At 40.7% G+C, this 19,676-nt stretch overlaps 1 protein-coding gene across 1 annotated transcript in view; it reads right to left on the reverse strand.

Moving 5' to 3' along the window:
• Nucleotides 1-19,676, reverse strand: part of atp2a3 (ATPase sarcoplasmic/endoplasmic reticulum Ca2+ transporting 3) — a 72,478-nt gene that overhangs the window by 10,847 nt on the left and 41,955 nt on the right. The window contains exons 8-11 of the mRNA XM_083531792.1: nt 19,136-19,600; nt 4,644-4,732; nt 3,461-3,563; nt 1,542-1,673 (exon numbers count right to left, since the gene is read on the reverse strand). Of these exons, the coding sequence (XP_083387918.1) occupies nt 1,542-1,673; nt 3,461-3,563; nt 4,644-4,732; nt 19,136-19,600 (789 nt within the window). The remainder of the gene's footprint in view (nt 1-1,541; nt 1,674-3,460; nt 3,564-4,643; nt 4,733-19,135; nt 19,601-19,676) is intronic.

Consider the following 19,676-nt stretch of genomic DNA (forward strand, 5'->3'; position numbering starts at 1 on the left):
TGCTTTACATGGGCTGGAGTGAAAGATCTTGAGTGGCCTACTATAGAGCTCTGATCTCAACCCCACTGAACACTGGGATTAACTGGCTCCTCATCCTACATCAGTACCTGACTTTACTAACAACACATTTCCAGAAAAAATAGCGGTTATTATAACAATAAATAGGCACTAAATGTGGAATAGGATGTTCAAAAAGCAGATAGAAGTTTTATGGACAGGTGATCACAAACATTTGTGTGTAAAAAAAAAAAAAAAAAAACAGTGGAAAATAAAAGTTAAAGTTTATCTTTCACAAAGACCTCCAGATACAATCCCTTCTTTGGTTGCTAACCACTTTTTAATCATAAAACAGAGTTTCGTAATTTCACCGAGGTGGGTTTGTTTTATACAGTATATATCGCGTTCCGCCACTAGGGGGCGAGAACACCTAGCATGTTGCACTGACAGGTTTCTCATACGAGAGCAAATGATGACCTCATGCCAAAAGGTATACAAGAACTTACAGGAACTGTAAAGCTGCTTGACCCCCATACCTTTTTTTAGCCTACCAGATCCGGGAGTTGACGTCAGAATGGTTTAGGTATGCCCTTAAAAAAGCGTCCATCCATCTCATGCTCTCAGTGCACTCAGAAAGCACTTTATAAGAACAACACAGGATGAAGGGGAAGCCTTTCTCTCCTGTCCGTGTGTGTCTCCGAGCCGGCAGGCAGAGTTCGGAGTTTAGCTAACCTCTTCATAAACTAGCCGGCTTGTCTAAATATTATGCTTTTCCTCGGGGAAAAGCATTTTTCTTGTTTCTTTTTTGGACAGGGGATGTACTCGGCCTTTGTTTGGAAAGGGACAGTGGAAAAAACAACAGCTTTAACGGTCAGTCACTCCTTCTCAGGAATGCGCTCTGTCGTTAACCCAAAAGAGAAAATTGTCGGAGAGAGTGTATTTAATAAGGGGGATAGATTGGAGGCCGATAAGGAAAGATTTTCCTAACACGGTGCCTGAGGTCGCTTTCACACTATGTTTAGTAAATGGAAAGAAAATGGTATGGAAGATTTTTGGGTTTAGACCAAAACCGAGCAAGGTATTCCCCGTCCGCTTCTGACAGAAATCCATCTTAGTTTAAGTGCGGTTTAAGTGCTGAAGAGATTATCATGGTTCAGTTACAAAATCAAAGGTTATTCAACCCTGGATCGATTCATCTGGATTTGAAAGCCTTTGCACAAAGAAAGCAGTTTAAATTCTACCCAAGTACATTTTGGACTGCAGCATTTTTCCGTAGATTCGAGTTAACAAGGAGTCGCGGACTGAGCCAAAGGATGGTGCTGTAGAGCTGCAGAAATGCAATGTGTTCAAGATATTTGACCTGACAAACAGCTTATATACAGCTTATTATTACTTCTATAATTATCTAGTCATTTACAGGAGTAATAAGATCCTAAACCACAAAGAAAATGTGAATTCTGCAGAAGGTTTTGACATTTTGGTTCTCGGTATAATCGGAAAAACTGTGGAAACAAAATGTTCTTATTTACAGGTCTTTCACTCACCCCGTTACAGATTCCTGCCCTCTCCACTTTGCTGATGTTGGACAAGTCGGTCTTGAAGACGTTCATCTTCTCCACCAGGGTGGTGAGCGCTGTTTCTGTGGCTTCACCCACCTTCTCGTAGACTCCTTTGGCCTGTCGGGGACACAGTGAACAGACACTTTGACATCCACACACTAGTCTCTAGGGATACCAGTGAGAACGCCAAGCCAAATTTCCACAGAAGGCATTAGAAAACAAACAAACAAAAAAAAAAAACAAAAAAAAAAAAACATCTAGATGAGAAAGCAGATGTCCTCGGATATCCTGGATGGAAACGTAACTTGAGGATAGGAAAATCGACGAGAGAGAAATGGAAGATGATGTAATCGTTTGAGAGTTCTCAGTGGTTTTAGCGCTGATTCAGATGTGTTAAAGGGGACTGGCTGATTTGAAATTGCTCTCTAATGCTGAAATGGGTATAATAATAATAATAATAATGGATATGGTAATAATGGAAATGGGAGCGAGTTGGATTACGACTGTGCCAGCACACTGACAGTTCTCTCAAACACATGTCAAACCAAAGACAAGATGTTCTACTGAACTATAGGATGATGTGGACCAGAGACTTATAATATAATAACATGCAGAGATTAACATTATGACAATATAACATTATGACTGGTGAAGTGAATAACACTGATTATCTCTTCATCGTGGCATCTGTAAGTGGGTGAGATATTATTTGGCAGCAAGTGAACATTTTGTCCTCAAAGTTGGTGTTAGAAGCAGGAAAAATGGGCAAGGTTGTGTGCAAGTTCCTGTCCTTCTCTTCTCTTCTGATCTGCGGGATTCATCCAGACGATCTGAATGAAGCCCTCTTCAATTGGACCCCCACTCTGTGCGGCTGAGGATGGCACCACATCAACAGCCTTAAAAAATCCATGAAGTTACTGAGCAACCCAAGAACTTCGATTATGGATTTGGACTGTAATTAATATCAACAGTCTTCTACAGTGGCTCAGGATCCCAGGTTGCATAAAAACCTTTCAGCACCCATCACTGAACAGCACACCTCAATAATGATTTAACTATAATGAACAGACATTCGGTGCCACCCAGATGAGGATGGGGTTCCCTCTTGAGTCCTCTCAGGTTCCTTCCTTATATCAATCTCACATCTTTTCTTGATACAGTCTCCACTGGCTCGCTCATTAGGGATAAACGTACAATTATAAGGAACAAACTTATAGGTGCTTATTAGTGCAATCTTTCGGGAAAACTGAATGTTCATCGAATGTATATGAAATTCGTATTGTAATCGGCAGTGCATTATGAAATTGGTCCAAATGAGATAAAGATCACAGCAAGGTCAAAGGTCTGAAATCGTTATTTCTTTCTTCTTGCATTCGCAATGGCTTTTCAAAGCACCAAAGTTATGTAACGAAGCCTATACTCAGTGACTGAGGCATCCCCGAAGATGGCTTCAGTATATAGTGAGATTCTAAAGAGCTGACGCACACATCGTTACAAGACTCCTAGACTTCGCCTTAACTGCACTGTGTACGGGGCTTAAATACAGAACAGATACACTGTTGCATAACATGGTCAAGTTGATGCCATGGTGACAAAACGGAGATGAGATGCCAAACAGGCAAAACGAGTGTACAGCACGGCGCTCAGGGGCCAGCGCATGCAGCAAGTGGGTGTTTATGAGTGGGTGAAGTTCATAGATATTAGCACCTTGTCTATGTGGGATGGAGTCACTTTGCTTTGTAATGCATAGTGCTGTAGTTGACGTTCTTTCATCACAACTAACAGGCAGGGTTGTTTTTTTTTCTCTCTCTTAAGACGATGAAATTATGAAGGACTGATATATCTACATGATTATCAAAGGCACACACCACACACACACACACACACACACACACACAACTGACCTCATTGTAGTCCAGAGAAGAGTCATTACACATGGAGCAGATTGTAGCCAGTTCAACAAGGCCATCGTACTCTCCGCACTTTACAGGTTTATCAGCTTTCAGCCTGTGAAGCACAGAGACGGAAATACAGCATTAAATGCTACTTTATCAATAAAAAGACCATTTTTAACATCTGAAATAATTATTTTAAATTCCAACTACAACATTCACTGATGTACAGTATATCAGAGACAAAATCCTGCTGATTTTGTGAGTTTCATTCATTATTCCCCCCCCCCAAAAAAATGTTAATCATTGATAAATGTAATTTTTAAACTAGAAAACCCTCAATCCTACAACAGAAGGATTGTTCATGTGCAATTCACCAAGAAACGACTAAACAGAACTAAAGTCCATTAACAAAAGGCACCTTTTGGTTATATTTACACTGTTTTCGTTTGAAAATGCCTGGAAATCACTCATCAAATTCAATATTTTTGTTTTTTTTCCAAAGAGCCTAAGAACTGTGAAAGAAATCTGCTTTTATAAATTTTTTTTAAATAAAATACATATACATATACAAAAACTGAATTCTCTGACACTTAAAAAACACACAACACTACTGTGGAGAGATCACGAGTATAAATCCCAACATGCTACAGCCATACGTGGCCCAGAGTTAGAGAAAGCAAACTTGGCCATGCTCTCAAAGAGCTATCCAACATTTCATTGGTTATCAAACACTAGCCAATGAAATGCATCTGTGAGTTTGTGCATGCTGAAATGGGCATATAGCTCTGTTTCCCCTGATGTTGCATGAGCAAAGAAATCTACAGGAGCTGTTAAAGCCCAGCTCCCGTTTCCTGCACTGGACAGTGTCTGTGTGTTTGGACACTTTGACTGCATGCAATAATAGCAAATGTTGATCATTTGGACTATAGACAAACATACATGAAATAACAAAAAACTAACAACAACAACAAAAAAAAAATGGTGTGTGTGTGTGTGTGTGTATATATATATATATATATATATATCTCTCTCAATTTCTTTTTATGCAAATTGAATCTAATTGAGTTGCATTTAAATGATAAAAACCCTCATTTCTGGTCTTCTCGGCCTTAATAGAGCTTCATTAACATAAATGGATCATGTTATTATGAGCAGGTGTTCTGTATAATTGCTTATGTGTGTGTGTACATACACTTGTCCTTCTGGAGCATAGGTTGATCCCGTGATGGTGAGCTCATGGAGGGAACAGCTTTGGCTCTCTGCTTTATTCACCACAAACATCTGATACGAGAGAGAGAGAGAGAGAGAGAGAGAGAGAGAGAGAGAGAGAGAGAGAGAGAGAGAGAGAGAGAGAGGAAGAGGGAGGGAGGAAGAGAGAGAAGGTAAGAAAAAGCTATTAAACTCAATTGTGATCAATATGAAAATAATGAACTAATGAGTGTGTTCATGATGAACTATTCTAAATGAGAAATTGTCTCAATTATTAGTAAATTGTTCTTAACCCTATAATTAACTCTATTATTTATGTTTTGATTCCAGGAACAATATAAATCATATTAGGTTCATTAATATTTATTAGATGCTATAGGGTATTTATTATTTAATCTTTCATCCTGAGCCAGTTACACTTGGTTTTTAATGCAGATCTGTAACTCTATAATTACTTTATTTCACTTTAACACAATTTTACCATTTGTAATTGAGGTTAATGGTGATTTCCAGACCCATAGTCTTTAAAATAATGCAACAAAATAATGTTCACCATCATCGTTATCATCATCATCACGAACATGCCCCACTATAATTACTACTGCAAACATTTCTGGGAGAAAAAACAATTACCCCATTCAACCAATTCAAAAGGAACAAGGAAGTGGAAAATACTGATGGGAAAAAAAAGAACAAAAAGTCTCTACAATCAGGCTCCACCCAATTAGAGCAGGGGTTTCCCTCAAGCAGCAGCCAATCAGAAGCTTCGGAGTGATGTCATACTTTTCCAGGAACTAAGATTTCCTGAGTTCACAGACCTGGCATAAGCCCCAGGCTGTACACAAACACGCGAACGCGCACACACAGTTACTTGTTTTGGACAGGTTGTGTGTCAGAACACTGATGAAAGAAGGCATAGAAATGAGAAGGCGAAGAAATGAGAAGAATTGCGGAACATTTTTTAAACAAGCTTTCCTCATATTTCTTGCCTGTGTTTTTGCCTGGAAGCAATTTCGGCTTCCATTCCAGACAAAAAAAAAAAAAAAAAAAAAGTTACCTTTTGTATGTTTATTTCGGGGTTGTTCTACTTTTTTAAAGTTTCCTTGGGTTTTGAAAAGGCAAATTATAGGTGGATATAAATATATTCACAGTATAAAAAAGGGGGTTTATGGAATTAATTCAAAAGAGTTTGTGAAGGAGATATATATATATATTATTTATTATAATTTTTTTTTTTGGTGTAACATTTGGCTAAAACCCCCTCGAAAAATTATATATGTATATAATATTTTATATAATATATAATAATATAAATAATATATATACTATAATAATTATATATATACAATTATATATATATATATATACAATTATATATATATATATACACACACACACACACACACACACACACACACACACACACACACACACACGCGCAACATATTACCCTCACTGATCACTAATGTGCCAAAAACCAATGTTCATCATGTTTCTATAACTGTTCATGTTTCTGTAACTGTTTCTATAATGTTCCCCAAACTATTACTCTGAGGACAGTGGATCTGCTCCTCTGCTGTGGACTGCTAGAATAAGGTTAACAGAAGTCTCTTTCAAAATCAAATTCTGTTTAGATATCTGATGCCTGGGAATGCAGTAGCCCGGGGTGGGGGTAAAGGGAAGCTGTTCCTGGAGGAACGCACCCCAGGTAGTAGAAAGCTGGGAAAATTGGGTGTTAGAGATCCAGTGGGTGAAAGGATGAGTAAAAGCAATTATTGTACAGTAACTGAAGAGTGCCTTCAGAGAAACAAAAAACCCTGGAAGAGTGTGAACGTGGATTTGTGTGAAAGAAAGTTTAGTGGTACCGCTATTTTGCATGTAACAGAGCATGTGAAGAGGGTGCATGTAAAATGGGTTTCCTTAGGCGAGTGAATTGAGAAAGAAAAAAATCCTGTGATTCCGCTGCCAACGTGAACTGGAACTTCACAGGAAAGCAGGGCTGCATACAGACAGGTGTGTAGAGGCCTCCCCTAGATACGGCTATTAAAGTCGATAGGTCTGCATGGTAGGGAAAACCCAAGCTCGCGCTGGTGAGTCACTGTTACTGCAGTAGGAATACTTAGTACAGGGCTGGAGTATGTTATGTCTGTGTTTGTTGTGAAATGTAATATGTGTAAGTTTTAGAGAGAGCCGGATGCATCCACGAGGTGAGTATAAAGCACATAATAAGGAAATAAATTAAACTAAAGTATTTCTTGCATAGATTATAAAGAGTTGCATGCACAGATTCATGAAAAGTTCATGTGATTTCATTTAAGAGCTTTTCTTTCCCATCTGAACACACAACTAAGATAAATTCATAGTCATAATAATAAGAAACCGAGGGCATGTGGCTAGAGAGTGGGCGAGGAAAGTAAAAGTAATTTAAGAAGAGGGGTAAATAGAAATGAAGTGAATGCAGTAGTGGATGCAGTAGTGGGGAAACACAAGCCTTTTGAGAAAGATATTAGAAAATATATGAAGAAATGGCATAACAGCACAAGTGGGGATTTGCAATGGTCTAAAGATGGAACATTGAACATTTTACTTTGTGAAGCAATGAAGTCAAATCTAGATGAAGAAAAGAGTAAATTAGGTTGGAAGAAAACAATAATGGGATGGTAGAGGGGGTGATGAGAAAAGATACATAGGAAAGGGTTAGAAAGGAAACGGAAGAGAAAGTGAAAAGGAAATTAGAGAATAAGAAGAAAAGCGGAGAATTTAGGAGAGGGACAAAACACAAGGGGAAAGGGAGAGAAAAACAAACTGCGCCACCATCAGATTTTCATGAAGGACACAAATGGCCACCATCCTAAAATGATGCATGCCCTCCGAAAACAGCAGGACCATACCCTGTACTAAAGATTAACAGTAAAGGCTGGACAAGGTTTGTCCAAAATGCAGCAGTCAGAATTCTCACAAGGTCAAGAAAATATGACCATATAACCCCAATCTTATCATCCCTACACTGGCTACCTGTTAAGTTTCGAATCGACTACAAACTACCGCTACTTACTTACAAAACCCTAAATGTTCATCTCCCCATGTATCTTTCCAGTCTTCTAACACGCTACAATCCACCATGCTTCTTGAGATCTCAAAACTCTGGACTTCTTGTAGTTCCTTGAATAGCAAAGTCCACTAAAGTTGGAAGAGTATTCTCACATTCAGCTCCTAAACTGTGGAATAGTCTTCCTGACCATGTTTGGAGCTCAGACACACTCTCCCAGTTTAAGCGCGGATTAAAAACGTCCGACACATAACACACATCACATACCATAACCTTGTGCTCCAGTACATCTGATCACATGCACATTATCAACTTGTGCTTGTTAATATTATGAACAGCAGCAACGCTAATTCCTCTCCACTGCTTCTCTTTCTCTTCCTATCCCGAGGCATCCTAGTTGCGTCAGCTCCAGTGACGTCATGAAGATTATGGACCTCTAAAAAAGTGGATGCCGACCCCGCATACGTCCTGAACCATCTAGAGACGTACCAGTGCCATTTGGATTCCACCCCATGTGGAGTTTGGACATTGGACCCCTTTAAATGTTTAAAGGTTCAGGCATGGAGAAGCTGGTGTCGGATCTATGATGATTTCAAATGTTGAGCTATTTCATGAGTTGCTTAGTAGCTCCTGGTTCCATAATCTCAAATGACAGTAGAAGACTGTACAAAGGACATTACTCATAATCCTATATTCCAGTACTCATGTTAGTTCTCACTCTCCAGTGTTCTGTATTGTTTAAAGATTTATAATCACACTCGATGTCACCCAAATAAGGACGGGTTCCTCTTTTGAGTCTGGTTTCCTCTTAAGGTTTCTTCCTCATTACATCTAAGGGAGTTTTACCTTGCCACAGTTGCCATGGCTGATCATCAGGAATAAATGCACATTGTTTACCTTAAATGTTAAATTCTGTAAAGCTGCTTTGAGACAATGTCCATTGTGAAAACCGATATAGAAATAAACATACATGGAGACTTGAATGGATGTTATAGCTAAATGAAGATGGGCAACCTGTTGGACATGGAAAAGCATGGGGGACTTGTGTCCCGGACCCCTGCTCAGAGCAAGACAGGCAGAATCCCAAGAACACTCCTTAAATAGAAGAATGGCTGAGAATGTGGACAGATAAGCTATGGATCATTGGGGACAGTATCTGGGGACTAGCGCTTCACAAGAGACAATAAAAATTGATCAGGAATGGTAACCTCACCCTAGGGAGTGAGAAGATTTGACAAGTTTTTAAAAAATGAGTGAATATGAGGATTGGGTGAAGGAGATTCAGGAACTGGTCGTAGGATGGTCAAAGTAAGTAAAGACTTAAATAGGAAAGAGTTTTGAGCGACATGTACGTTAGTACAAAATACCCTACAGAAGACCTTAGAAGTAGGTGAAGAGATTGTAGAGTTGGAGAGTTCAGGGTTCAAGAAAGATCCGGGGAGGTATGAAAGCTTAAATAGGACAAGTAAAGAATTGGAGACTATGGCGTTAACCCTTTTAGTGCAGAGGAGAAGTAACAATAGGAGGAGAGTGTTAAGAAACAGATCCACGCTAAGAGCCCCTCTGTTACAGCTCTGCCATACCATCTAGCGTTACCTGTAGTGACCAGAGAGAGAATAAAAGAGGGCAAGTGAGCAAATAAAAAGCAAAGTGAGAAAAACAAAAAAAGAGGGGTATGATGAACCTGAGGAACAGAAGTGCCCACACCTGCCTGTAACTCAACTCCCTTTGACAGTAAAAGTAAAAGAGGCCCAATACACACCCTGGTCATTCATGGATGTGATGAGGTTAATGAATAGGTTGGCAGATGTGTGTGTGAAGGTGCACAAAGATGGATCACACAGTTTGAGGAAGGATCGCTTTTAAGACATTATTGGTACCAGCTGCCGTCGAGGCAAGTTTTTGCTCCGACAACACGCATCGGCCTCTCACACAACATCCACATTGCAGGAGCAGCGACAAGCCGGTTAACCCTGCTGCATGATATTCCGTATTACTGCAAGCTGACTCAGCATTTTCTGTTCACCGATAGCGCTCTCTGTAGGGGGGAGTGGAGGTTAAAAAAAAAAACACACACACCACGGCACTAAACATTTATTTAAACACTCATACATGTGTTGTCAAAATCAGAGACGAAAGTTCCTCATCGCCTCAGAGTGAGGCCAAGATGCTCGTGTTTGGGTAAGTGGGAGTCTTTTATAGACTGCAGTACTGATACGGAGCCAGATGGATGAAAAAAAATAGACTCACTGAAGCTCATCTGGTGCAAAGATTTGAATTTTCATGCTTCATCACCCAGATGGAGGGATATGAACACTTTCTTTTTTTTTTCTCTTCTAGAAACCTGCGATTGCTGAGCCGAGGACTGCAACACGAGGTGATTTGAAAGACTTTCAGATATACAAGCTCTATAGAGCTTTACAGCGAGAGAGAGAGAGAGAGAGAGAGAGAGAGAGAGAGAGAGAGAGAGAGAGAGAGAGAGAGAGAGAGAGATGCAGTCGCATTACTTGATGCTCAATTAACATTCCATGACGAAACATTTAATGATGCAATCGCGCACTAAAACTTCCTGTCCCTCGTTGCCTGAGTGTCCTGCTTATTCACAAACACACACGTTTGCCTTGCTATCCTTGGAAGGACCTTCCATTGACAAAATCATTAATGCATTTAATTAATGCCAACCATAACCTTCATCTCAGTAACCAAATGGAAACCTTTGGCTGTTTTATTTATTCTTCATTTCATTTCTTTTTTTTTTTTTCTTTTTTTTTGCCGTTTTCTTTCCTCGCCTGCACTTCCAAAGGTCAAAACCGTCATATATTTCAATCCTTGTTGGAACATTTGGTCCTCATTAAGCTAAAAACCATACAAATGCAGCACTATTGGCTGACTGACTACATCAACTCCAAACATTAATATGTGGCTATGAAAACTAGCTGGCACCTAAGGGACTTCAATATAAAACTAATCAATAAATGCACACTCACCCTGCGCTTTTGTCGCGTTTATTTACTGTTTATTTGATTTAGTTATTAGGAGAAGATTATGAGATAATCATAGGCGAGTTTAAAAAATAAATAAAAAACTTTAAATGAGATCGATAAAACAAAGCTCTAAGGCACCGAACATATCTTAGCTGACGCACTACATTTGGGGTTGATGTGGGGGAATTGAATTTTTTCGCCACCAGATCTCATTAAATGAAATGATTATTAGCTCGACCCGGAAAGACACTGGCGCAAAATGTGGTCTTGATTCAAAAAGAATCCGTAATCTTAGAAACCATTAGGAGCAAACGCAAATACGTCACAGTTACTCGGAGACGAAATTCGTCTTGCTAATGTTCATGTATCGATTCCTCCATTTTTTATTTCTTTATTTGTATAGCAATCATACACACAGTCTTATTTGTGGCAGCCTGTGCCTCGAGGGAGAGCTGGCCTGTTGTAGTAGCGGCTGCTTATGCGCTGGGTGTATCTGTGCGAGAGAGAGAGAGAGAGAGCGAGCGAGCGAGCGAGCGAGAGAGAGAGAGAGAATCTCCCCCTATTCCCTACTGAGATGTAATGATGAAAGTTAATAGAGAAAAAGAAAAGAGCAGATTCATGCGGTGAGGCGTGAGAGAGATGAATGATGGCCCCTATTAGAGACCACATGAACCGGCTTGAGAGTGGAGATCCGACTCATGACGTATTCACTTTTGTGACTTGCAGTGATGAAATGTTCAAGTTTTATGCTTTGAGAGGCCACGCCCATGACAAATCAAACCAAACTTGACCCTCGCTTTGTAAACTAGCTCAATATGGAACAGAGAAGAGTTTTAAACCAGCTTTTACATTTTTCATACCTTCACCCACACCTGTACGTTTTAAACAGAACCATGCGTGTTTCAGGAGTTACAGTGTGCTGCAGGTTTTCACCAGGGGTCAACTCTCAGTGGGACAAAGTGATGGTTATGAGATACTGTATATATCTAAATGGTAGACAAAACTAATACTGCTTACTTTAACAGACTGAAAAGCCCCAGCCGTATATTCTGGCTTTGAACAGTCTAAATTAATCTGAAAACACAAAAACACATGTGGCTGACACATAGATTTCGCTATCTGTCAAAAGTGACCAGTTATTCCCAACCAACAGATGGTCAGAGAAAGAAAATTAGGATTAGCCAGAAATACAATACTGGAAAGACTCCTCTTGGGACATTGGACCTTTTCTGCCACATGTGGTTCTTCTCCAAACTGTTACCACAAAGCTGTAGGCACACAATTGTATAGAATCTATGGATGAAACCAAAACCTGTTGCAGCATGGCAATGCCCCTGTGCACAAAGCCAGCTCCATGAAGATATGCTTAACATGGTTTGGAGATACAGATCTTGAGTGGCCTGCTGTAAAGCTCTACTCTCATCCCTGCTGAATATATTTGGGATGAATTGGAACATTGACTACACCCCAGGCCTCCTCACCTCACATCAGTACCTGATTTTACCAACACCCTTGTGGCTGATGAACACTAAAGGTCCACAAGCACACTCCAAAAATGTAGTGGAACATCTTCCCAGAAGAGTGGAGGGAATTATACGAGCAAATTAAAACTAAATGTGGAATGCGATGCGTAAAAAACCACATACCGTTTTTATGAACAGGTGTCCGCAAACTTTTGCCAATATAGTGTACATCGAAAAATGATTGTAATTCCAGGGAACACTGATGGACACTTTTCCAGGAGAAAAAAAAAAAAAAAAGACACCTGAATTTGTAAGGAACAAAATACTTTTAATATGCTCTTATGGGAAAACTATAAATCGACCGCATCCTAGTTTTCAAGTATCCGTTAACGGCATGGCTGCTGAACAACTTGTCGCCTGTGCAAGTCGTCAGAAATTCATGCTACACATTCACGTGCATCAATAACAACAAATGTGTGGCTCAGATGCTTGTAGACTAGCTCTTATTGAGTACTTGCTCTAACCGGTAGCAGATGGTTCCAATTAAAAACCTATTAAGTTAGTTTTACTTTGAAAGCTACATTAACAATTCTAAACAATAAGTAATTCTTTGATCTAACATATTATTCCTCTGGGGAATTTTATTTTGTAGGGTGAGTCGCCAGAAAATGGGCGCAAAACAAAAGAAGAAAGGGACCTAAATAGCTGACAAGGTTACAAGGTCAGGTCTGTAAACTGAAGCATTTATATTTTGCATATCTTTGCCTTTGTTTATTTGTATAAATAACACATTTCCCTGCAAATACCAATATTGTTTTATTTGATTGCTCTTGTGGTGTGGAATCATAGCAAAGGCAATAAATTGAAAGGGGACCATTTTTCAAACTTTCATGAGAGTTTTTCAAACTTCTACATAAACAAATCAAACAATCTACATTAAATAGGTCTCTATTCATTTGGAGGGGAAATGGGAGTTCAGTGGTTACTAATCGAAAGATAAGGGAGTTTATTTTCCAGCAGTTGGGGACTTAAGAAAGCCCTTAACTCACTTTGCACCAGGGGTACTGTATCATGGCTGACCTCCTGTCCTGACCCCAGCTTCCTAACAACCTGGGAAATGCAAGGAAGGAAATTCACTGTGCATTCATAAAGTTTATGTGATATTTATGTGACTATTGGAGACTCCTTTTATATATTAAAGTACAGACAGCTCCATAATATCAACACCCTGTTATTAATAATACACAATGATTTATGTTTTTAGCGTTAGATTATGAAAATGGTTTTCCATATGGATCTATGCAAATGAGGCGTTACCCTAGAAATGATAGTATCAGAACAGGGCTTGTTTAGAATAATAAACATACAAAGCCGGGAATACTGTCTGAGGGGGTTGTTCGGGAAGATTAATCAATACCCTATGACCACTTGGGTATTCACGTCGAAGAATTGTGGTAGAGATTAATGACTTCATATGCATGGTGGGTATGACACTGTAGTGAGTGAGAGGAAGAGTTGAGAGCAGGACAGGAGAGGAAGCGCTGTTAGATATGCAAATTACAATCCTCGCCTGCACGAACAGCAGCTTCCTGAAAAACTATTAGTGGGACATGATACAAATGATACAGCAGTTATGACATGCAACAAAAAACCCCCAACTATTTTTGGTATCATAAGATAATTATAGGGGGGGAACAAACTAAACTAAAAAGTATGTATACCATGCAAAATAAATTGCGTTCCCACATGGTTGGTTACCAGTTACATAACATGACTAAACTGGTCTTCTTAACTATTAGGTATCAATATAAATACATAGTAGTCCTTCAATACCTTCTCTCTATCTATTGCTACACACACTCCCGAGCTGCCTCTGATTTCCTTCTGGAATAAAGTTTGTCTTCAATTAGAAACCGTTCACAGCTGCTGCGGAGGATGGATCCACATGAACAGCCTAAAGCTTGCTGTTCACGGTTCCTGTGGAGATTTAATTTAAGAAACATTTTTTGCCGTTATAAATTTTACATTCAAAAGGTCCCCTGGTGGTCTAGTGGTTAGGATGCGGCGCTCTCACCGCTGCGGCCCGGGTTTGATCCCCGGTCAGGGAACCAACCCCAGCCACTCTTAGTGCCGGTCCCAAACCCGGATAAATGGGGAGGGTTGCGTTAGGAAGGGCATCCAGCGTAAAAACATGTGCCAAATCAAACATGCGGATGATCCGCTGTGGCGACCCCTGATGGGAGCAATAAGGATTTCCTAATGAATAATGTATATGATCTCTCTGTTGAATTTATAATCACTTCTAATCTAGAATTTGCGTCCTAGAGCTGTAAGTTTAAAGGGACTCTGAGGGACAATATTACAATCTCATTGAAAAGGAAGAGAAAACAGAAAGGCAGTAAGTAATTATCATCCTCTTATGATCTTTAGGTAATTGGGATGATGCAATGTTCTGCTGAACAGATGGCTTTCGAAATATTCCAAATATTTCAGAGAGGTGAATGTATTCAGGTAACAGGGTTGAGTGGAAGAGACTAATACAAATTTCATAACCTACAGTATAGTGGATAACTATGTTTTATATTAGAGACAAAAACACATCAAGTGTTGCTTGTACTAAGTGTGCTGAAGGCTGTGTGTGTGTACAGCTATAAAGTGATCACGAGGCTGGTCAGCGTTAGAGAGTGAGGCTGTCTCCGTATCACAGTGAGGCTGAGGTGAGTAAATATTTACAGCTGTGTGGCAGGACACTTGACGAAAGGTATCCAGGACCACGGTAGATTAAACAACTTTAGCACAGTGGGAACTCCCTGCTTATAAACAGACAGTAAGGCCTGCAGTACTCACACACACACCCACACACACCCCCCTCAGGGCATTACGGCAAGCAGACGGCATTCCCTCATGCATGAATAAGCATAATGCATGAACACACCTGCATCTCTCTCTCTCTCTCACACACACACACCTTTTTTTCCAAAACAACAATGACACACACAGCCTTTCAATGAAATAAAGGCAACAAGCTGGAAAGGCGACTCTAAAGTGAGCATGCATCCAGCTGGAAACATTGACGAGCAACAAAGTGACAAAAAAAAAAGAAGTTGCAGTTTTCCAATTGAAATCCAGGTCACATACGATAGGAGTGACATGAGGGTGTGTGTGTGTGTGTGTGTGTGTTGAGGGGTGACTGTTAAATGAGGGAAAAGGAGAGCAAGGAAAACAAGGACTTCATTTCAGATAAAAAACAAGAAGGGAAATCGTGTGTTCTATATCATGGTGTGTGTTTCAGCAATGACAGAGCTACAACTATTTATTTCACCACATTTTCTCTACTGAGGTGGAGCATTACAACTAGTGAAACCGAGAGCTGTTCATGTTCCCCAAGCTGCAGACTAACACTGAGAAACTCTACATTATACTTCATTTCCCTAATACTGTAATTGACTGGACTCTAAGGTTACAGACAGGTGGGGAGAGTTTTTTTTTTTTTGTGTGTGTTTGTTTGCAAATTGCACATAAATGTGACCCTTCTTTGAGCTTCGATCAAAAAGACCAATCCTTTCTCCTTTGCTCGGGTGTATGGAGAAAACAGATATAACATTCAGAGAGAAAATGGGAGTAACATTTAGAACTGTATTGTTTGTGAGTCTTCAACCAGCTGTGGTTTAGGCTACAGGTAGGCACGGGTACAAAAACCTGCTAACCAGTGCACTGATTAGAGAGGCTTGTGTTGTTCAATAAATGTATTATTTAAGCAATTTCTTCATTTTCATCATGTCTTATTAAGAATACGATTTTGTCATGAAGGGAGGAAAAAAAGAAAATCGGCCAAAAAAATTGGCATCATTTACAGTGAGGAAAATAAGTATTTGAACACCCTGCTATTTTGCAAGTTCTCTCACTTAGAAATCATGGAGGGGTTTGAAATTGTCATCGTAGGTGCATGTCCACTGTGAGAGACATAACCTAAAAAAAAAAATCCAGAAATCACAATGTATGATTTTTAAACTATTTATTTGTATGATACAGCTGCAAATAAGTATTTGAACACCTGTCTATCAGCTAGAATTCTGACCCTCAAAGACCTGTTAGTCTGCCTTTAAAATGTCCACCTCCACTACATTTATTATCCTAAATTAGATGCACCTGTTTGAGGTCGTTAGCTGCATAAAGACACCTGTCCACCCCATACAATCAGTAAGAATCCAACTACTAACATGGCCAAGACCAAAGAGCTGTCCAAAGACACTAGAGACAAAAAATGTACACCTCCACAAGGCTGGAAAGGGCTACGGGGAAATTGCCAAGCAGCTTGGTGAAAAAAGGTCCACTGTTGGAGCAATCATTAGAAAATGTAAGAAGCTAAACATGACTGTCAATCTCCCTCGGACTGGGGCTCCATGCAAGAATTCACCTCGTGGGGTCTCAATGATCCTAAGGAAGGTGAGAAATCAGCCCAGAACTACACGGGAGGAGCTGGTCAATGACCTGAAAAGAGCTGGGACCACCGTTTCCAAGGTTACTGTTGGTAATACACTAAGACGTCATGGTTTGAAATCATGCATGGCACGGAAGGTTCCCCTGCTTAAACCAGCACATGTCCAGGCACGTCTTAAGTTTGCCAATGACCATTTGGATGATCCAGAGGAGTCATGGGAGAAAGTCATGTGGTCAGATGAGACCAAAATAGAACTTTTGGGTCATAATTCCACTAAACGTGTTTGGAGGAAGAAGAATGATGAGTACCATCCCAAGAACACCATCCCTACTGTGAAGCATGAGGGTGGTAGCATCATGCTTTGGGGGTGTTTTTCTGCACATGGGACAGGGCAACTGCACCTGTATTAAGGAGAGGATGACCGGGGCCACGTATTGCAAGATTTTGGGGAACAACCTCGTTCCATCAGTTAGAGAATTGAAGATGGGTCGAGGCTGGGTCTTCCAACATGACAATGACCTGAAGCACACAGCCAGGATAACCAAGGAGTGGCTCTGTAAGAAGCATATCAAGGTTTTGGCGTGGCCTAGCCAGTCTCCAGACCTAAACCCAATAAAGAAGAAGGGAGCTCAAACTCCGTGTTTCTCAGCGACAGGCCAGAAATCTGACTGATCTAGAGAAGATCTGTGTGGAGGAGTGGGCCAAAATCCCTCCTGCAGTGTGTGCAAACCTGGTGAAAAACTACTCGAAACATTTGACCTCTGTAATTGCAAACAAAGGCTACTGTACCAAATATTAACATTGACTTTCTCAGGTGTTCAAATACTTATTTGCAGCTGTATCATACAAATAAAAAGTAAAAAAATCATACATTGTGATTTCTGGATTTTTTTTTTAGATTATGTCTCTCACAGTGGACATGCACCTACGATGACAATTTCAGACCCCTCCATGATTTCTAAGTGAGAGAACTTGCAAAATAGCAGGGTGTTCAAATACTTATTTTCCTCACTGTATCAGCCTCTGGCTGCCCTGATTTCTAAATATCGGCATCAGCATCAGAAAAAACCCATATCAGTCGACCTCTACTCAACATCCTAATCCTACTCTTCTGAGAAGATGTTTCAATAGGGTAAAGTGTTAGTAAAGTCTGGTACTGATGTATGGTGAGGAGGCCTGGGGTGCAATCAGCTTTTCATCCCAAAGGTGTTTAATAGGGTTGAGATCCGAGCTCTCTAGCATTACACACAAGATCTTCCACTCCATCCAATGGTAACCATGTCTTCATGGAGCTTTGTACACAGGGGGGCTGTCATGCTGAAACAGGTTTGGCTCCCCTAATTGTCCTAATGAAGGGCATCCAAAGGCATCCTATCCAATTGTCTGCCTGTAACTTGTAACGTGCCTATAAACCATATAGGGCTGGAAAAGTCCAATATTGTGTTGGTCCTCCTTCTGCTGACAAAACAGTCCTGAGCATTAAGACCGTTAACTTCTTCATTTTTAATTTGAGCTACAGGAGCTTGTCTTGTTGGATTGGAACCACACAGGTTAGCCATCGCTCTCCACGTGTATCAATGTGCCTCGGCCGCCCACAACCCTGTCGCCGGTTCACCACTGTTCCTTCCTTGGAGCACTTTTAATAGATACTGCAGACTGGAAACATCCCACAAGAGCTACAGTTTTGGAGATGCTCAAATCCTTACACACATTTTTCCTGCTCCTTAAGGACAAAATGTTCTCTTGCTGCCTAATAGACCCCACCCAATGAAGAGATACTCAGTGATATTTACTTCATAGTTCATAATGTTATAATGTCAGTGTTACGGCTCGTCGGTGTAGACTGAAACCTACGTTTAAAACCATCTTCATAACAACTAATCGATAACAAAATCCATTGTCGCTCTGGACCCTTCCAATAGTGTTTTTTTTTTTTTGTATGCCTAATCATGTTTTTTGTTGTTTTCCCGCAAGCCAATTTTCCTTTATAAATACAGACCACAGACAGTGTCGACCCTGAACACCACTAGTGTTGCATCATCCAGGTGTACACGCAGCGTCTCACCGCCACTGGCAACGTGTCAAAGCCTATGCAGCCTGGTTGGGAGTTGCCAGGGCTCTAACAGCAACCTGTCAGTGCTCCAAAAATAACAAGTGCACTGATAGAACCACTACTGAGAGCGAGGGAAGAGGTCTTCGAGGTGAAATGTCAAACTGAAACAAATACAGCAGCGAGGCCAGCGTGCATAATATGAAAGTGAAAATAAGTATAATTGTATAAAAGAAATGGGAGTCTCACAATAGAGTTGCCGGTTCAATGTATAGATGTAGTGTTGTGTTTCCAGAATACATTGGCTGTCGTTTTGGGGAAAAAAAAGCCCCAGGTATACAGAAGCTCCTATTCATGTACTGGAGCTTTTGTCTCGTTTATGCTACACCTGCTGAAGGCACATTGTTTCCTAAGCTTTCGTTCTTTACTACGGAACAGCAGGCTGATAAACGTGCACCGGTCCAACCTCAACAACAGTCTTAACTCACCCTGCACACAGACATCTGATTGGTCGTAAGGGTTCCCGTCTTGTCAGAGCAGATGACCGAGGTGCATCCCAGCGTCTCCACAGAGGGCAGCGAGCGCACGATGGCGTTCTTTTTGGCCATGCGGCGGGTGCCCAGAGCCAAGCAGGTGGTGATGACTGCGGGAAGACCCTCGGGGATGGCGGCGACGGCCAGGGCCACGGCGATCTTGAAGTAGTAGATGGCGCCGCGGAACCAGGAGCCTCCGTGAACGGGGTCGCTGAAGTGGCCGATGTTGATGAGCCAAACCGCGATGCAGATGAGCGAGATGACTTTGGAGAGCTGCTGGCTGAACTCGTCCAGCTTCTGCTGCAGCGGCGTCCTCTCCTGCTCCGTGCTCGCCATCTGGTTACGGATCTTGCCTATCTCGGTAGACACGCCGGTGCAGACCACTATTCCGATGGCTCGACCTGCTGCAATGTTGGTGCCCTAAAAAACAAACAAAAAAAATATAAAAAAAACCAGAAATTCTACAGAAATACCCGTACAACTTAAAAACGTTAAA

The sequence above is a fragment of the Silurus aristotelis genome, assembly GCF_946808225.1.
Source record: "Silurus aristotelis genome assembly, chromosome: 26".
NCBI lineage: Eukaryota > Metazoa > Chordata > Actinopteri > Siluriformes > Siluridae > Silurus > Silurus aristotelis.